Raw genomic sequence first — 17,625 nt, 5'->3', positions numbered from 1 at the left:
AAACTGTTATTTTTGTTTACACTTTAAGTCAGATATCAGACATGCCTTCCTGATAATGCTGAAATGTAAATAATGCTACTGAAATGATGCTCTTGTGATGCCAATAGATTCAAGTAAATAAATACAAGTGTGAAGGCATGAAAGAAAGTTAAAAAAGACATGTCTTTATTACCTTCAGAGGTCTAAGGCAGTAAGTTTTGTGCATCTACTGATGTAATTATTTACTGTGAGTTGAGTTAGTTCAAATTCTTCACAAATTTTTGAGGAGCCATTCATTACACCCAGTGATTTAGAGAGGCTAATGGAATAAGTGGTATCACATTTATATTCAAGGAGTCATAATTCTTGTATCTGAACAATTACAGACAATTTTTTTTAAAAATCAGACACGTTATAGTGCTTTAGGAAATCATAATATGAGGCTCTACTGTTAGCATAATTTTTTAGAAAGTCTTATTTTGAACACTGTTTATTTTAGATACACAGTGATTATTCTGATGGATGCATCACATCCTGAAATATATGTTTAGTTTAGTTGGAGACTGGTACTGCCTCAGAGACTGTTTCATTGATGTGCTTATTGTGTATGTTTTAGTTAAAAATTAATAATCATTTCAGTTCATAAAATCATTAAAACGTTAATAAATAAAGTGTTAAAAGTTAAAATGTGTCTCAAAGGTACTTGTAAGTGTCTGGTTAAAAAATGGATTGCCTTCAACGTGAGGTCTTTACTTAATGCAGGAAACAGGAAAGTGCCAAAGAGTGCCAAAGATTAATTTCCTGCATTCTGGTGAATTTGCCATTTTTGGCAAAAATTTACTTTAGAATTAAAATTTCTTTTTTGTTGTTGTTGTTGCCAAGATCCTTATTTTTTGGCGGTTGGGGGCAAATGCACAACTTCTAAACATTGAAAAGGTGCAACCTCTCCCCACTCACGTCAGTGTAATTTTTCACAAGGTGTATAATTTCCAACATGTGTATACACAAATCGATAACCTTTTACGTAACATACTACTCGGACAGAGTATGAATTCTTGAAAGCTTGTATGCAGTATAACTAAGTCAATATGTTTCATTTAAGACACTTCATCTTTAAACACTACTGTGGCCTATTCCCGCAAGTTCACTTTCTGAACCCTGTGTACAAACAGGTGGTTGCCCGATTTGGTGGGTGACCATAAGCAACATCTGTTGAGGTTGAGAAAAAAACATGGTGAACAAACATCTCCTGCTCTCACAGCACCCAGGCCTCAGTGTGCAGTCCATTAGTGGCCTCCAGCATGCCTCACCTTTCCCCCACTTTGTGATCGAACTAACCAAGGGCTTCAAAGCTTTCAAAACAGGAGATTATTACCGCTGATAGTCCACATGAGGAGCAAGTGCAGTGACCGTTATATTGGTGTCGTGTGAGAGCTGTTGTTGAGATGCGAGTGAGCTTCCCAACAGGGACAAAACAGGAGCTCTTAAAAACATCCAGCCGTGTGAAAAGAGCCCGGGTGAAGCGGACACACCTGTGAGTGCTGGAAAATACATACGTCAAGGAAGGCATTGTGTCATTATCTCCTGTAAAGGACCAAAATCTCAGGTCCATGATTCATAAACAAATTTGGACCAATACTGTATGAAAGCCACTGCTTATTATACCCAAAGAAACATTCAGACACATGTCCCAAATTAACGTCACATAAATCAGGTATCAAGTGTGTTCTATGGCAGATAATTTCCAGTAAGCACACGACAACCATGTTCAATTTGTAAAAACACTACCCTCCCGAAATTGACAGCCCATGGAGCATCAACCTTAACTATCCCAATTGAAACACGAGCAAGAGTTTGAAATATCTGCATTGACATTTAACTATATATGTGGATGTGTTTTGAGAGCTCAATCCAATAATTCACTTGAGTTTATATTTCAGTAATTACATAAGTATGCTAATGAAGCAATAACATCGTCAGTACCCGTGGGCCGCGTTCACAGACAAATCCACCATATGGCAGGTTAAAGCTGGGAGCAGAAAAGTTATTGCCAGGGAGAACAAAAGAGATGCACAAAAAACATTTTCAAAGTGGCCTTTTAAGGCTTTTGTCTGTGTTCACTTAATTTCTTTTTTGAACAAATTTAACATGTTGCTGTTTATATAAAATAGCGACAAACAGGCCTTTTACAGCAAACTTTTTGACTTAAAGGACAATGTGACAGTGAGCCAGCATGCACAATACCCTGACTCCGAGGCTAAGGCATACACCTGCGCTTTTCCCACTGTGACACGTGTGATGACTCCCGTAGTGTCATCTTGTGGCTGTGTGATTCACCTGTCTGTGCTCTGACTGCAGGCAGCTGAACACCTGAGGATGTTTACAGGTTATTTAAGTTTTGGTGCAGCTGAAAGCTTTCCCTCTGACTGTCTCTCCACTCTAGAAAAACAGCAATAAGTCATCACTAAACTCCCACATTTGGTGGCTAAAAAGCAGCTAGAAAAACAGAGGACTCGCTAAATCACAGCCAGTTTTCTGTTAGTTGTCTGCAGTTTGGCAGGGACTACAGGCGAAAAATAGCAACTTCACTACAACCTGGTATCATGCATCTCTCCTTGTTTTATATAAGGTTAATGTTTTATTGTCCACTGTCTCTATCCAAATAAAATTACATTAAATTACATTAGGTGTCACCTCAGAGTGACAAAGTCAGCTTTTATACTTTTTTTTTTTATAAGCGCTCATAGATTACATATGAAATATGCAATGATGTATTTGTGGTTTTCAGCAACATATAATACCAACATCTAATTGTTAGTTCACCTTTTAATTTGGTCTCATTTGGTTTAATTTGATTAGTTGAAACTTCCTTTGTGGAAACCTGGTCATGCTGTGTTGTCGTGGCCACTCGAGCCACATCATAACACATGTCAAATCTTTTCTGTCATATGAGTGAACGTGCAAATAATACATTTTAAATAAAAACGTCTCTAAGAAGATATCAGTGTATGTATCCAGACACACCTGCAGGTCTCCTGGTCTACAGCACTATTCTTGCTCCTGTGTGCCACTCTGATGCTCTCAACGTCTACCTGTTTAAATAGTCCAGCAGATAAACTATTGTGTTTGCTGCTGCTGAGGCTGCAGACAGACTTATTATCATTGCTCTTCTCAGTCTGTCACATGCACGCACATGTGCCTGCAGCTGCTTTGCTCCTGAATCATAATTGTAAATGTTGATGAGACTAACAAAGATAACACAATATTGTAAACAATCTTTTTCAGGAGTGCATCATGTCTTATCAACGCAGCCATATACCAATACCAATAAGGAGTTACATGCTCATCAGCCTTGGAGTCAAGAGCACGTTTGGCTAAATTACCCGCAATCAAAGCAGCTAAGCACACTTGACCACATGGCACATGTTTTCATACATGTATGATGTCTCTCTTCATGTCTGTCTCATTCTCTTCCTCTGTTTCTTCTTTACACGCAGACTGAACAAACAGGATTCAAATGTGTCTAGGTGTAAATTTAAGCTATTTTCCGGGACTTGCTCTCTCAAGGTGCCATTAGCTTCTTCAAACAGACCCACCTGCGCTCTGAAGGAAGAGGCTGGAACGAAGTTAAGAGGATGTAAAAACCAAAAACAAGTCAGGTGTAACGCAAAGACTCTTTCGAGGAAACGTGCTACAGTAAAGACACATGACGCAGCCACAGCTTGATTTCATCTCTTTATTCCTCTTGTAGAAAATGTACATCAAAGACAATACCATACAAAATAGAAAAATGGCACACGGTACTCACAAGTTCAAACGTTTAAACAGGATAAGGGCTATACAATACTGCTTTGGCATTTCAAAAAAACACGGACTAAAGTGCAAGATTTTCCATTCCTTTTCTCATTTAAGTACATTCACAGGTTTGTTTTCACAGGTGTTTCTTGTTCACAGCATTTCCAAAAAAATCTCATCCTTAACTTGTGTTGAGACATAATAAAGTGCAGATACAGTATGCATGAGAGACACGTTTCTAGCATCACAACCTCTTTGTGTTTGTAAAGCATTCACTGTCAACTGTAAGCAGATTGTCAATGGTCACAGGATGGTTTGTCTTTTTGCTCAGTCTTTTTTCACCCCCACACAAACACACACAAACACACAAACACACACACACACACACACACACACACACACACACACAAAAGAGCCCTAGCACCTGTTTAGACTTCACTGGGTGACCTGGACCGGTAGGCCTTGTTGGCCTGAAAGCAGCCACAGAGAAGCACGTAGAGGGAGCGCTGGATCTCTGCGTTTCTGTAGGCGTAGATGATGGGGTTGATCATGGAGTTGTAGGTGGCTGGCAACAGTGTAGCATAGGTGTACACTGGTGGATACTCCCTCTCACCTACCAGGCAATAGATGGCGAAGGGCAGCCAGCTGGCACCAAACGTCCCCAAGATGATGGCCAAAGTGGAAACCCCCTTCTTAGTGGCGACATAATGTGACGTGGCGAAAAAGTGCTGCTGGAGGGCGATCTGGTGGGCGTGGTGGCACACGATCTTGCAGATCTTGAAGTACAGGGTCAGCATGAGCACGAAGATGACGAAGAAAGAGGTGGCAAGGAGTGTGACGTTGCTCCGGGTCAAAGGGCGGACGATGCTGCAGGAGGCTGGATCGTCCAGGCAGTTCCAGCCGAGCACCGGCAGCAAGCCCAAAAACAGAGACACCCCCCAGGTCCCCAGCAGCATCAGGTGCACGTACTGCAGCGTCTTCTCTGAGAAGTATGTCAGGGCATTGTAGAGGGAGAAGTAACGGTCCACCGTGATGGCCAAAAGGCTGCTGATGGACGCCGTGAAAGAGGCCACCAAGAAGCCAACAGTGATAAGGCTGATAGTCTCAGAGGAGATCACGTACTGGAACACAAAGTTCAGGATTAATCCCATGCCAGCCAGCAGGTCCGCCGTGGCCAGGCTCCCAATCAGCACAAACATGGGAGTCCTGAGGGTGGGCGTGTAGAAGATGATTGCTACCACTATGGCGTTTTCACAGGCGATGACAGTGCCGGACATACAGAGCATGATGTCCCACGGGTTGATGGGGAAATCTAATGGAGCGGTAGAGAACTCCAGGCTGCTGTTGTGCTCTGGAGAGTCAGCCTCCATCCACGGGAGAGCCTCTGCAACCACAGGAGTCGCAGAGGAGTCGTTCACCACCAGCGACTCGTTCATATCTCCAAGCAGTCGTCTTTATGTCCTGCAGGCAGAAACAAGTAGATTGGTGTGTTAATGATAATGTGAGGGCAAAAACTAATGTTTCAGTGTCTAGTTCAATGACACTTGAGCAGGATGTCTCCTTGCTAGCAAGTGAAGCTTAAACTGACCTGTAAGTCTACTTAATCACATACCCAAATGTAAAAATCATATAAAAATACATTAATTACCAATGACTTCAGTATAATCAAATGAAATTAAAATAAAGTAGTTGCAAGTTGCAGACTAAAGACATCTGCAGAAAATCTTTTGCAAAAGTTACAAATAAATTCCATCTTTAAAATGATTTTTCTGTCATTTATCTGCTGCACAGCTCACTTTTAATTGTGAATTTGAGCTGCACAGCAGAGGCTGTGGTGACAGAATTATATAAAATATGAGGCTGCTCAATAAGTCTACTTACTAATTGAAACTTAATATAAAAACTTGATTTACCAGTGCCTACAATATGATGAACTGAAATGAAAATAAAGCAGTTGCAGGCTCGGACTATAGACGTTCGTGGAAAATCTGTTGCAAGAGTCATCGAAGACTTACAAGGAAAATCCAACCTAAAACAGACTCATCTACAGTTTGAAGCAGCTCTGTGTTGCTTAGTCATTAGTCAACTTAGTCATTGAAATTCACCAGTACAAAGATTCATATAAAAAGCATATAGTTCAACAACACTTCCAATATGATTGTTTCAAATAAAAACAAAGCTGTCAGTCTTTTGTAGAAATCTGTTGCAGGGGTCATTGCACAAGCTACAAAAATTTGGCTGGATTTTCTTGTGATTTCTTCAAGTATTATATAATATATATTAGATAAAATATAATATAATCAATTCTAAAAAGTATATATATAATATTATATATTATTTTAGTAGTAATTTAAGTTGCCCCGCAGAGACTGTTTTAACAGTTTTGTCTACAATTTTAGGCTTCTTCACGGTGAGTAAAGGCTGAGACAACTTGTATTTCACAAATAAAAGCCCTGCATTTAACCACAACAGTATAGATGGAGTGTATGAATCTTAATTCTCTGCATTAAACTTCTAATGCCCTGATTTTGATTGTAAACATGTTGAAAACAGTCAAATACCATAGAGACTGCACAATTTGTATTATGTTTTCAGGTGGATTTCATCGTGATAGAGAAGCAGCGGCCAAAGACAGGAGCTGTCCGTGGTGCTGAAATCACAGCAACTCCTAGTAATGACAAACCAAGCATCATTTATCCCGTAACTTCTTTTGCAAAATATTTTCAAGACTTTTATAAAGATCTGCAGTGGGCTTGTGTCTTTTTTTAATCCTCTAAGCTGCTTTAATTTAGTCCTCTAAACTAGCCTATTACTATAGTGTTTTCCTCAAACTCTGCTGGAGAGACAAGTCAAAGAAACACATTTGCAACCGACACAAAATGATCAGTTTTCCGAAACACGATTTCTAAAAGTTTAAGTATACGTACCTCCGTGACAAAACGGTCTGAGCTGAGAATTTCGCACCTTGTCCGATGTCAGAGAGTAAAAATTCAAAATAGAAAGGATGCAAAAGGATCGCCCCCTTTTTGCTCGCTCCTCTGGACCCTCTCAAGTGAAGCCCTTGATTTTGTTGTGCTTCCCACATGGGACAGACACCCAGGGCAGGGGTGGCGTGAAGCATTGGCCGGTGTTCAGCTCGGTGAGGAAGGTGAATGTGAGAAGGAGGACGAGGAGCACGAGAGGGGACCGACACGAGACGCTCGAGGAGAGCTTTAAATCCGCCTGACGTCACGGCAGAGAGGGAGAGAGAGAGAGGGAGACTGAGTGCCTGTGTCTTGAATAAATGGTTATCTCAACACTCAACACTTAAGAAATTGGTGCAAAAGCCACAAAACAAAGATTCAGGTATAAGCATCATGGATATTGGGCGAGTGTAAAAACAAGCCCTATGCTACAATACTGTAGTGATATTTACCTATAAAATCATTTCGTTTATCATCTGCTGAGCACATGTTTAATTTCATATTCATGTGCTGTAGATAAATACCTTGAAAGCCAAGGAAATCCCACAGTGTCACACTGAACAGGTGGGGCGAGTGCTTTTGACACCTGCTAATTCAACTTAATTTCAAGGGAGGATCAGGAGAAAGTATTACAAAATTCAATAAAAGAAACTGACAGTATCATCATACAGGGTTGTAATCACATATTTAACATGGAGGGAGGCATTTTCATTTTTTGCAGTGCAACACTAGAGGGGATGGGACAGTTTTTGAAATTTAGCAGGTAATCTGACCATTTAAGAGCATTTCTTATTGAAAGCCTTAGATCGAGGGTTCCCGATGTTTTTTCTTTTAGGTTTTTTTTTTTTTTTTTTTGAGCGTCGCACAGGAAAATTGCACACACTATGACTTTTACATGATTTTATCTTTTTATTTATTTATTTAATTTTATATGTTATTTTAGTATTTGGTATTAGACATTTTTAATTACTTAAATATGAAACATTATTCTATGACTTTTTAAAAAAACTCAGCGGTTCAGCGATAATGTAGCTGGTCACACTAGGGATGCATGATAATATTGGGGGTCTTTAGTATGCACAGATATTGGCTTCAAAATGAAACATCGGAATCAGCCAACATGGTAGCATGCATGAAGTATTTTTCTTATTTTGCAAAATAAATGAATATTACATATGTTGAAAAGCATTTTATTTTATATCTTCATCTGGTGGTGGCCATCACAATAAGAGTATGCATAATATGATGTTAAATCCACAACAGAAGAGACTTGATGATCACTAAAATTAGGTGTGAAAAAAAGTGGATATATCGATATTGGTATTCAGCCAAATAAGTTGTATATATGTGTATATATATATATATATATATATATATATATATATATATATATATATGTATATGTATATATATTGTATATATATATTGACAAATCAGATATCGGCATAGGTCACATTGTTGCTGTGTCACCTGTAGTGTGAACATAGTATTATAATTTTGCCTAGACATCATAACCATTAAGAAGCCTGATTTTTCTGTAAAGTCATCCATGTGTTGAAATCAGCAAACTAATTATTTAAAAAGGTGTACCCAAGAGTTTGACAAGGGATAGGTGGAATGACTCAGCTTGTCTTCAACGCCTCTTAATTTCACCCAATTTCGAGAGTGAGTTTTCAACAGTTTCAGTGCCCAACGATGGTCAATGTGCCGTTTCATGCTGCTTAGTAACATTTTTCAGAAGCACAAACATGGTATTTATCTGTGGGTAGTGATGATTATTGGTGCCGGTATGAACCTTCACATCTTTTATCTGTTCTGCCACCAGCAGTTAGTTTCATCTGAGCATTTTGTTTCTATGACAACCACAAATGTCAGCATTCAGTGGCAGTTGGACTGTAAAGTGTCTACAAGGAGTTGATCACTCATCATAAAACAGTGTCAGTTTAATGGGCCACTAATGCCATTATATGACCTACACAAAAAAATGAGACCATCAGCAAGAAGACATTTCTAGTTATTTTTGACATTATGTTTTGCTATTAGGGCTGATACTAGGGCAGGAACAGGGAAAAAAGAAACAAAGAGGCAAAAAAACAAAAAAAAAAGCTGCAAATGTTACATCATGGCCAAAACTGGAATTATACTGTGGTGCCTACTGGCCCAGAAATACTCCCATGACTTCAGGAAAGAGACTTCTGTAAAATCAGTAAATTATTTTTTGTGACTGTCAGAACCCCAGCGAAACAACTCATTTCACTATTTAGATTAAAACCATCCAGTTTGATTACATTTGGAAAGTCTAAAAGAGCCACAAAATTAAATTTTTTAGACCCACATTCAAACTAGTAAAGCGCTAAACCGGAAGTCAGTCGCTCGGAAGTTACCAACTTTAAGAAAATATTCTAACTTTGCAGAGTCACACTTCTGAACGGGAATGATGCAGGCAGATCATAAACTGTATGTAAAGACACAGATTTTATACAGAGTCTATGAGACTGATAAATTGAAAAAAAAAAAAAGAAACTACACGCTGCTGTGATTGGTTGATTCCGCTGTAAGCGTTTGATGATGTGCGGCAGGGATGCCACCCACCTCCCTCCAAACGAGCCATTCTTCAAAAATAAGAATAGACCTAATTATTTAAAAAAGACCAAGATCTAACAGTCATTAACATTAATTTATGTCCATCCTTGTAGCCTACACTTTTTTACATCCTACTATTGTTAACATAAATAAATTGCCTATGTTTAAGTTTTTACTCTGACTCTATTTAATGAATTTTTAACAACAGTATTTGACAAGTATTCTACTCAGTACCAACAACTTACAACTACTAACATTTCTCCCATCACAGCTTGTAAATAAATGGGGTTTCTAAGGGTAAATAAGGTGCCAGAGTGCACAAAAAAAAAAAGATTTCCATGGAGGAATCCCATACCAACATCTGGGCTAAGCCCCCAAATTCCTCAAATTCTAGAAACGTCCCCCTGCTCACACCTGCCACAACGCTTTTGTTTCTACAATGCCGGCATGCTATGTAACATACTGGAACTGCATGTCTGTGATGTTTAAAAATGTAAAGATGGCCTAAAGAAGAGACTTTGTAGTGACCCAAAAGCATGATCTTAAAGTGTTAAAGTTATACTTGTGTTTAATAAGTCAAAATGTTTGGTGTTTTCTGTGTGGCCACGAAAGAACTTGACTATAAGTTACAGAGTGGAGAGATAGAGGGAGCTCCTGTAGGTGTGACTAACTAAAAAAAATTATACTGTATACTCTGAATGTAAATCTTAATACAAGTGTTATATTTATGGTTAACAAAATTGTTGCACCCAATAAATAAATAACGTGTGATAACAAAGGATGAAATGTTGAGAGACAGGGTGATGGCTGGGGGAGATTCAAAGCAGCATGGCAATATGGTAACCAGTTTTGGTTTCCAGGCAACAGCTGTTTACCACCTTTTGTCAGTGGAGAGGGGGTTGTCTTCATTCGTAAGCTAAGCGGCCACATGAAGTGCCTAGTGACTCATGTCAGAGGCCCAGGCAGATACCAAACCACACACAGGACCAAAATACATCCAAGAATAATTTACGATTGTTTTCTATGATGAAAACTAAACCAAATTAAATTTCCTCCTCCTAAAGAAGCATGTACCACCACAAACAAACAGTCAGGTATTTTCGTGGCCGAGAAGAAGCTGCCCCCCAAAATATCACATTAGATACTTTATTCATCCATGTGTACTGAGAGATGTGTGTGTGTGCATGCCAGATATAAAAGTAAGTGAGCTTAAGGTCATGAAGGTCATGCAAAATTTAAACTCCATTTACAGTGCTGTTGTACTGTCACAGAGAGTATGCTCAGTAAACACACCCCCACACACACACACACACACACACACCTTTTTGCTCTTGTTGCTCTTGTTTTTAAGAGAGCATGCACTCACGTGCTCATACAAAAACATGCCCTTTACAATCATACCCTACTCAGGAAAAACTCAGCATGTCTCTATGAGACGGAGAAGAGGCCTCTAATGGAACAACAGAGACTGAAAACTTTCTTATCATGGAAGATAGAAAAGAAGCTGTTCAACAGGTTGAAGGAAGCCTGTATAAAAATAGTGCATGCAGCCATGATGACTCACCGGTTTATAGACTCTCGTCTTTATGCTTCGATTATGTTGGTATTTCGCCATCTTGGATTTTTGGAACCAGAAGTGACCATATTTTAAAATGAGCAATGTATCTGATACCAGGGATGTAGCACCAAATTCTGGGTCCTGTGCATAAGCAGACTCACCATGCCCCCACCATCCTTCCTCTCTTGATCCATGTCTCTCTCACTGAAATTTATTTTTTTTACTACTTCTGTGAGCTGTCTCTCACTTTCCTCTCCTTCTGTGTTTTGTTATTTTGAAACCCCAATTTCTCTTTTTTTGGAAGAAGACATGATAGTGTACCTTGGTGATACAGTAGCATAAAAAGTCACTCACTGTGTTTAGAGATGAATATTAATATTCATTATAATTATTAATTTATTTTTTCTTCTTCTTGCTTCCATATTTCACATCTATTAGATTCCACATACAACAATCTGTAATTATGCCAAATTAAGTGTCAGTAACTGCAAAATGTTAACCTAAAGTAGATTTATCATTACTTGGCTTACTGTGTTGTTTTTAATAACTTTATTTATATATTTTTATTTACCTTGTCAAGGTTTTGTACATCCTCTCATTTCCTTTTTTACCGTCCTTGTGTGTACGTTGTCTTTGAGTTTGTTTTGTCTATGGGGACTGACTGCCTTCTGGACACGGCCTCAAGGGGACATTTGAGGGACTGCAGTTTTTCGTGCTTAAATGCTGGCTTCATTTTTCAGCCCAAGATGTTGTCGCTTGGTTAAGAGGAAAAATAGTTTCACACTGGTTGGTAGGGAACTAGAGGAGGTCGAAAAACTGAGATCAAATGTATCTGATGAATTGCAGGGACACATTCAGTGTAAACACCTCAATTTCAAAACATCTACTTCTCATGAGAAAACTGGTCATATTCACTAATATCCCTTTTACAAACTCTATCACTCCTGAAAGGACTTAAGGACTTAGAAAAAGATTGAAGGTCAAGAAAAGGTCACATAATCTGGTGAATGTGTCTGAACCATTGTGCTGTACCTGCCTCAAAGCTAGAAAATCACTGTTTATGTTTATAAGGTGGGTATGGCTAACTATAGCTATAAGGATACAATATCCATGTACTGTTTTAAGGAATTTGGGGATTTTAATAATCTGAGGAGTTTATTTTCATGCAGCTGCATGTTACATAGATGAAGTTTTTATGGCTGACTGCCATTTTTTTCTCTTTTTTTAAATTTTTAAATCTGAGTGTTTCATATGAAACAATTAAAATCAAAACATAATTAAGGTATAGATATAGTAATTATATCTCCAACACGCAGCAACTCACACCAGAACGATCTAAACTGAAAAAAACAAAAAACAAACAAACAAAAAAAAACACTAAGAGGAAAACTATGTTTTTGATTTGTGACTGAAATGCAGCAACATTTTAAATATGCATCTTTTTTATGAAATAGTTTTGCAGAAAGAGAACCCCCGAGGGTTAAAAATCTTGCAACTTCAAAGGAAATCACTCCTGAGAAAGTACTTCCAAGAAAACTCGCCTTGTATAACATCTATATATTGCTGTTGATTTTATCAGATGGAAAACAAGGATTCGGAGAAAGAATCAACTTAACTCACTGTGGAGATAAACTATTATCATCCAAAAGCTGGAACACATGCTTTTTGATAAACAAAAAAAGGGAAGCCAATGAAAGCATCCTGGGTAGCAAAAAAAAGCTCTCCAATGGTGACATCAACCAAACGACCAACAAAGTATGAAGGTCGAAGTCTTGTGAGTCAGCTGACGGACTTCCAAGAGGAAAAAAAGGGACTGAAGTGCACAAATTTAGAAACTGCTAAACCATAAAGCATATTCCATCCTCTCCTGAGTTAATTTAGATGCAGTGAAGGGGTTATTTTTTTTTAATTGCCCCGTCATTCTCTCACACATCACATGCTGAAGCACCCCTCCTCTGTTCTCCCCGTCCACGGGCTCACGCGGCACTCGATGCAGCGAGCAGTGGTCAGCCAGTATGCTGACTGATTGTGTACGTGCATTACAGGAAAGGCAGCATTCATTACATTTCACATTTTCTGACACCTGTAGTGGAAAGCTGAGTGCTGAAAGAGAGTGTGAGAGTGAGAGAGAAAGGTGTGACAGAACAAAAGTGAAAAGGGGTGAATAATTGGTGAAAAGGGAATGCGAGAAAGACAGCAGAGAGGAGTGGGAGGGATGAAGAACAAGTACAGAAGCCGCCTGAGAGGAATAATTATCCATTTTTTGTTATCAACAACAGAGCAAGGGCATAAAAGTGGACGAGCAAAGAAGGGTAAAATTGTAATGTAGCACAGAAAATTCTGTCACATCACGATAATAAATAAATGTTTAATGTAACACATACAATAATCAGCTGACATCAGATATATCTTTATACAAAACAAAATCAGTGTGCACTTTTGTAAATTAAGAAAGTCAAAGTGAAATATTTTGTTTGCAGACCCAGATATATATTTACAATACATGTATGACTTACATTATGTAAGACTGCTGTTCCATATAGTTTTTGTGAGAATTGAAAAAAAACAAAGTCATGGCATGATGGTTTAACACAAAGAATAAAAAAAAAAAAATCTAAACTTAAAGCACATCTGAGGTGGAATTTAAAGAATCCTTCATAGTTATCTTTGTACCCGCCAACACATTATTGGTTCCAGCATTTAACACTCAAAATATTTAAAGGGAAACATGTATTTTTCAAGTTGGACCATATTCTCCCATTTTTGTGTGTGTTTAAGTGACTGATGGAGTTTTGTTTTTTGTTTTTTACATCTGCAGCATAATCCTAAAGCGAATAGAGTTCCCCAGGGATGATGTTTTTCTGTAGGTCAACCAGGAAGCTAATGCTGCTCTGGTTTCCGTAGATTACATAGTAAAATACATTGAAGGATGCATTCAATCAATGTATTTACTAAATAATCTATTTAACTGTTGATTGTCCATTGTTTAACTACCCTGAATGGTTCAGACTGTTAACCACAACTGCAACCATAGAGCTGGTCAGCCTACTGGTGCGCATTATGCATAAATATAGGTGTGGTTTCATCAAACATTTGACATGACAAAGATCCACGTGGGATTGAAACGTTGTCTCTAATAAACTTGTGTGGTGTGTAGTAAGTGTTGCGGCGTTACCTTTTGTCCTCATTAAAGGTTTTTTGAAAGCTTTGCACCTATATGATGTGCGTTTAAATATCCTTTTTTCCATTAGTCACTGAGAACCACAAACATGGGAAAATTGGGCCCAAGTAAAAAAAAAATAATAAAGGGATTTCCTTTTAAAAGTCAAAGCAATTAACATTTATTTACACATTCCTAACATACATATTGTTAAATGAACATTCTTAAAATAGTTGCAATTAAAATTTAATTGAAAACAAGACAAACAACAAATAAAAAGCACTATTAAGGCATCCTAGTGAGGCATTGTGAGCAGACATAACTGACATTAAACCAAACTGACTGATTAAAAGGAAAAATTAACCCACGTATTTAAGTCCAAATACAGGACACATGGGTTGTACATGGGCTGTTATCATTGTCATGAACTGTCCACTCTGAGCAGAAAAAAATCAGGTTGAAGCGAAATGGATTTACACATGCAAGACAATATCTTGCATCAAAAAATAAAATAAAATCTTAAAAGTCAGGTCAAGATGGGATTTTGTAATGGACTGGTTCTGATAATCTGGATTTGCATATATGGGTAACAGAGATCTAGTCCCTGTCTTCTGTGTCTCACATGTATCTGTTCTTGACGTATTCCCTGTACATCAGCACGTCCTCCCTGCACAGCACCCTCACCTGGCCCTGACCCGTCATCACATGGCTCTCAAACTCATCGCGGCTGTCTCTGTCGACCTGCGGGGGAGAGGCGGCATAGATGCTGTCCTCAGGGAAGCAGGACACTGGCTCTCTGAGAAGGAGGGACAAAGAAGGGAGAAGAGAAAAAGACAAGGGGGCACAGAAGCATGTTCAAATAATGGACGCAGTGAAGCACCAAGTTCAGACAAATCACGTGGAGAGAGATGAAAAATAAGCCATGTTTAAGTGCAACATCAGGGAGAAATGGTTCCTATCTATAGCTGCCACGAGATGATGGAAAACATGCAGCGAGGACTCTACCATTTTTTTAGTCCGACCAACATCTCATGACAATCTGCTGGAGTGTGTGAGTCATTAAGAGCACTGTTGATGGAAACAACATTGTAGAGATGGGCATTATGGGATTACTCGTGATTTTCACTGACTCTAAAGCACGTGTCATCTTCTTCAGGTGGATCATCAGCTGTGCGCTGTTCAGGTTATCCACTCAGTCAGAGAGTTCAACAGCAGCCGAGGCCCCAGTGAGCGGCTCCTCAGACACATGGCTACTTTACACATGCACCTCCTTCATGATCAAACCTCAACAGAGCCTATCATAGATCAAGGAATCCTTGAGATACATTTTGAACACTTGAATATCATTATAGAGTCCTCAACTAATGGTGTGATTTAAATCAAAGTCATGAAAAGATTCTAGCACCCAGCTCCAAACCAAAGACGCAGTGTCACGAGGCCACCTAAAAGCTGAGGAGCATTCTCATCACGTTTGAATTTTTGGACAGGCTAAAGCTAGGTTTACATCCAAATAGTGTACAAATATTTATTTAGGAATTCATCAAGATCAACAGCTGGCAGTCCAGAAGAGGGCCACACATACTTTTTCAACTTATCCAAGCGTAAAAGCTGTTTTTGCAATATTTGAGGTTTACCTCTTGGATTTTTGGTATTTCAACTCAGGTTCTTTGGTGAGCAAATTGTGGAAGCACAACAAACAGAGAGGTGAAACCCAACTTGAGATTCCCACCTGCAGTGCGCACTACCAAGACATCCCCCATCATGGGGGATTACAGAACAGGACCATTGGACACAAGCCCAGGGGCCCAAAGTGTGAGGGGGCCCCCGGCCTTCACAAATGTCAAATTAACACATACTGACCAGGAATAGACTCAAGACAATCACAAAGACACACACACATGCACACAAAAGAAACACAAAGAGATGCAGATGAACTGCAAACAGACAAGAAAATGGGCAAAATCCCCACTAAAAAGACAAAAAAAAAAAAAAAAAAAAATACCTGAGACACACAAAATTACCTAAGTTAGGCACAAGATTACCTCCATGGGACCCAAATGACAAAAAAAAACATTCACAAAGGGGACACAAAAATTAACTCAGAGAGGCACAAAATTACCTCAGTATGACACAAAATCACCATAAAGACACACATAACGATGATAAAAATGACACAAAACAACCACAAGAAGACACAAACTTTTTCTCGGAGAGACACAAAATTACCTAGTTCAGACACAAGATTACCTCAAAGGAACCCAAATGACTACCAAAATGTTTAATTTGGATGTTTTAAAATTGGCCACGTGTGTCTCAAAAGCCTGACAAAGAAGGAAAGAAAGACTATTTATTGGAATAAGTCTTGACTCACGTTTTGCTCCATTAAACACACAAGTCTAATGACTCCTCACACACAGCTTAAGAGGACAGATTTAACTGTCCATTCATCTGGATCTGTGAGTTAAAAGCTCATTACAATTTGAGGCGGAAACACATCAGCACACCTCACTGACGCTGCTCAACAGGAATCTGCCATAGTATTCATTTCCTCTCCACCTTCACCTTCACCAATTGAAAAAGCTCTCCCATTGCCTGATGGGTAAATAGAGGAACTTAACAGGGGGAGGTGTCAAACTGAAGGGTTTTGGGGTTCTGTAACAGCGTCTTAGAATAGCGCTGTTCCATAACAACTGGCGGACCCTGTGGACCTGACACGTGGATGACAGAGTCGACAGGTGCTAATGAATGGCCAGGGTGAAGAAAGGTGACGCCATGGGTGGACGAGGAGAGATGCGTGCGCATGCACACACACAGACACACACACACATCATTTTAGTTTTGCTGCTTCATAATACAGCATTAATGCCCATCGCGGAAACCAGGAAAATAGCATTTATTTTGCATTAACACAGCCAAAGTTATTGATAAATAAAAAATGAAAAAGACAAAAATGTTTCAAAGGGTGCACAAGGGATGAAGAAATTGTGAAAAGATTCAGCTGTTATTACAATAAGGGGGAGGGTCAGGCTCACCTCCACTGAAAATATTAACAACCATAAGCAACACAGTATAAGTTATATCTGGTTGTCAGGACAGCTCACTCTGGCGTCTTCCTAAGCAGCTCAAGAGAGCCCTCTGGCACAAACTTGACTGTAAGGTGGGAATGCTGTTGGAATATTCAGTATATCACATTTGCTTATTGAGAGCACCACATCCTCTGAGCAGCTGCTTTGCTAAAGCAGTCAAATTCACTGCACTTCTTCAACCAGGCTACACTGCCAAAGCAAATAGCTTATGGTTATTTATTGTAATGAGTCTTCACTTTCATCTCTGTATAAGGTAACAGTAATGGTTCACATGTTTTGCTGTGTTAAACACACAGGTCTTGATTTGTGTCTGGAGACTCTTCACACTTGGCAGCTCTTTAAGACAATCATTACAGCCTGTCGACATGTCACATAATGTGCTGGGGATCAACCAGATACAGAGATTTTAACTGCTCAGTCATCTGGATCTGTGACTTAAAAGCTCATTATAATCTGAGGTGGAAACACATCACCACACCCCACTGAAGCTGCTCAACAGGA

General features: G+C 39.0%; 2 protein-coding genes across 2 annotated transcripts in view; both read right to left on the bottom strand.

Annotated features, from left to right (window-relative positions):
• Positions 1-4,202: 4,202 nt before the first annotated feature.
• Positions 4,203-6,777, bottom strand: LOC121956008 (G-protein coupled receptor 6). Its single transcript, XM_042504110.1, has 2 exons — positions 6,702-6,777; positions 4,203-5,235 (listed from the first exon to the last, which is right to left on the bottom strand). Exon 2 carries the CDS (start codon positions 5,208-5,210, stop codon positions 4,203-4,205), a length of 1,008 nt encoding a protein of 335 aa, XP_042360044.1. The 5' UTR covers positions 5,211-5,235; positions 6,702-6,777.
• Positions 6,778-13,272: 6,495 nt separating this feature from the next.
• fig4a (FIG4 phosphoinositide 5-phosphatase a) overlaps positions 13,273-17,625 on the bottom strand; it is a 68,315-nt gene continuing 63,962 nt past the window's right edge. Inside the window, exon 24 of the mRNA XM_042503358.1 lies at positions 13,273-14,834. Coding sequence (XP_042359292.1) covers positions 14,657-14,834 — 178 coding nt within the window. The 3' untranslated portion in view covers positions 13,273-14,656. The remainder of the gene's footprint in view (positions 14,835-17,625) is intronic.

This window comes from Plectropomus leopardus, chromosome 16, assembly GCF_008729295.1.
Source record: "Plectropomus leopardus isolate mb chromosome 16, YSFRI_Pleo_2.0, whole genome shotgun sequence".
In the NCBI taxonomy this organism is placed as follows: domain Eukaryota; kingdom Metazoa; phylum Chordata; class Actinopteri; order Perciformes; family Serranidae; genus Plectropomus; species Plectropomus leopardus.
This window is presented reverse-complemented; position numbering and strand designations above follow the sequence as displayed.